The sequence below is a fragment of the Macrotis lagotis genome, chromosome 2, assembly GCF_037893015.1.
Source record: "Macrotis lagotis isolate mMagLag1 chromosome 2, bilby.v1.9.chrom.fasta, whole genome shotgun sequence".
Classification (NCBI taxonomy): Eukaryota; Metazoa; Chordata; class Mammalia; order Peramelemorphia; family Peramelidae; genus Macrotis; species Macrotis lagotis.
This window is the reverse complement of record NC_133659.1, coordinates 159,894,463-159,897,472: the sequence shown is the minus strand read 5'-3', so window position 1 is coordinate 159,897,472 and position 3,010 is coordinate 159,894,463. Positions and strand designations below refer to the sequence as shown.

Genomic DNA, 3,010 nt, shown 5'->3' with positions numbered 1-3,010 from the left:
CATAAACATACACATATATATATTTCACTCAGAATAATGTAACTACCTTGAGGGCAAGAACAGTCTCATTTTTGTAATTCTTGTCCTAAGCTGGGATCATACTAAAGTGCTTAATAAACACTTTTCCTTCTTGTGGCTTTTGCAAGGCAATGGGCTTAAGTGAGTTGACCAAGGTCACACAGATTGGTAATTATTAATGTTTGAAGCTGGATTTGAACTCAGGTACTCCTAATTCCAAGACTGGGACTGTAGCCACTGTGACTCCTGCTGCCCCCTTAATAAACATTTCTTGATTGGTTAAGTGTTTGATTACAGAATGAACAACACCACGTTGGTTGGAGGATGAAATTCTGAGTATTGCAAATCAATTTTAATTTTATTCAGTATGAAAAATAGTAGTTACCATGCAAATTAGTCATAATAAATCATTTTGGTAATAGGGTCAAACAGATTTAAACTTGCATATAAAGTAACTTAGTCATGTCTCTTATGGATATGATGCAATAATAATTTAAATTATTCTATTGAGGAAGTTGAAATAAATCAGGGTAATGTTCTAGAATAGAAGATAGAGATACCTGACATACTGGCCCTTGCAATATAACTGAACAAAATAAAATAAAGCCATTTGTGATGATATTGTCACTAAGAAAGTGAAAAAGGCAGGGATTATTGAAGGAGAAGTTTACTCTATTTAGTCACTAAAATAAAAATAAGAGGCTTCCAATAGCTTTTGGGTTTAATTACTTTGGCTAACTTGCAAACAAATTCAGTTGTTTCTGTCTTGTAGAAGCGGTAAGAATAAAGTCAAAAATGAAAATGTAGCATCTTATGAAAAGCACACTATTTAAAAAAATCATTCCATAGGAGATTTTTCCCCTTAAATATCAATGTCGATAGCCAAAGTTCTATCTATCTCATCTTAGTTATAGAATTGAATAAGGAAAAAAATAAGAATTTTTAAATCTTTAACAGCACTCAACTCATGGGCCTGCAGGTACGGTCAACAGAGAAAACGGACATTTGGTTCCCAATAAACTATAAAGCATTAAGTATGACTTAGTTCCAATGTGCATCTATATACACAAAATATGTATACATTCACCTACTACATACATACATATAAATATATTGTATATATATATATATGCATATATATAGTGTTTGCTTATAAATCTAAAGGTGAATACATGTATATATGTATAGATATAACTATATAAAATGTGTATACATGTTTTTGAAGAAGTATATCTGTATGTGTGCGTGTATATATATATATATATATATATATATATATATGCATACATTATTTTGTTTCATTTGGGCAAAGAAGTTTCTTTATGGCTTCCTTTATATCCTTATTCCTCAAACTATAAATTATAGGGTTAAAAAAGGGGGCAAGGACAGTAAACATCACTGCAATGGTTGTGTCCCAGAATGGAGGGTAAGTAGCTGAGAAACGTAGATACATGAGTCCCACACTGCCAAAGAACAAAAAAAAGACAGCAAGGTGGCTGGCACAGGTAGAGAAAGCTTTTTGGCGACCCTCTGTGGAGGGTATCCTTAGGATCACAATGATAATGCGAATGTAGGAGAGGGTAATAATTAGTGAAGTAGAGAGGATAACAATAGCATGAAATATATCTTGTACCAGGAGCATAGAAGTATCTTTGCAAGCCAAGTTCAATATAGGGGCAAAGTCACAGAAGATCTGATGAATCTGATTAGAGCCACAGAAGGGCAGAGTGGAGATCCATGCAATCTCAGGAAGTAAGATAAGGAAGCCAAAGACACAAGAACCAATATTCAGCTGAGCACATAGCCTGGGGGTCATTATAGTTGGGTATCTTAGGGGATTACAGATAGCAATGTACCTGTCAATGGCCATAGTCATCAGCAAGATGCCCTCAGTGTTTCCAAGAGAATGGAAGAAGTACATTTGTAGGATGCAACCAGTAAAGGAGATAGTCTTTTGATCACTGACCAGGTTTGAGAGCATTTTGGGGATGGTAGCTGTGGTATACCAGATTTCTAGGAAGGAGAAGATGCTGATGAAATTGTACATGGGGTTATGAAGTCGGGCATCCAGTCTGATAACAATGACGATCAGGAGGTTCCCAATGACAATGAACAGGTAAATGAGGAGCAAAGGAATGAAGAATAGGAAGCCCCCTTCTTGAAACTGGGGGAATAGAGAGAAGAGAAACTCTGTCACCATTGATTGGTTTTTATTCTCCATATCATGTGCAAAATAACCTGTGAAAGGAAGAACAAATTTTCCCCACATTAGAAGGTTAGGACTATTTTAAAACACAGATCAATACTGTTGCTCTTCCATTCTCTACCTCCAGTTTGTTCAGTGATTTAAATTCATATGATTTAGAATTGAGAGGAATCTCAAAAATTATCCTGTGCACCTCATTCTTTTGCTTTTAATAAAGCATTTTGAATATCTCCATTCTCCACTACAGACCTTCTCTGATGTCTTCTCCTACAGTGGAAGAGATCCTAGTTTCTTGGATTTCAAACCTCCCTCATCTGTTTGATGTTCCCATCTCTAATGCCCTTTATTTCCAAAGGCCAAAAATAGTTATAGTACATGTTCTGAAACAAAAAAAAAATGTTTCAACTGGGTTGAAAAATTATTTCTATTGAGGTTTCCTTTGGTAACAACAATTTTGGGGAAAATCAGAGAAAGTACATAATGCAGGATTGAAAAAATGCTAAATTAGTAGAAGCTAGTGTCCATGTTCTTTTTACATAATGTTGGTGAAGTCACTTAACATTTAGGTATATTGATTTCTTCAAATTTTATAGAAGGCAATGGTTTATTTAGTATTTAAGTCATAAGACTTAGAATTAGGAGGATCCCAGGTTCCATCTCTTTCTGTTGATATTGGACTGCTTTATTTAATCTCTCTCAGTTTCAGTTTCCTGGAAATAATACTTGTTAAACCTATTTTAAATAATAATTCTTTGAAAAATAATGGACTATGGTCAAGAATAGTAG

At 34.4% G+C, this 3,010-nt stretch overlaps 1 protein-coding gene across 1 annotated transcript; it reads right to left on the bottom strand.

The window, feature by feature from the left end:
* Positions 1–1,306: 1,306 nt before the first annotated feature.
* On the bottom strand, positions 1,307–2,239 carry LOC141511244 (olfactory receptor 6K3-like). The gene has a single exon (XM_074220482.1). The coding sequence runs from the start codon at positions 2,237–2,239 to the stop codon at positions 1,307–1,309; it is 933 nt and encodes a 310-aa protein (XP_074076583.1).
* Between the last annotated feature and the right edge of the window lie 771 nt (positions 2,240–3,010).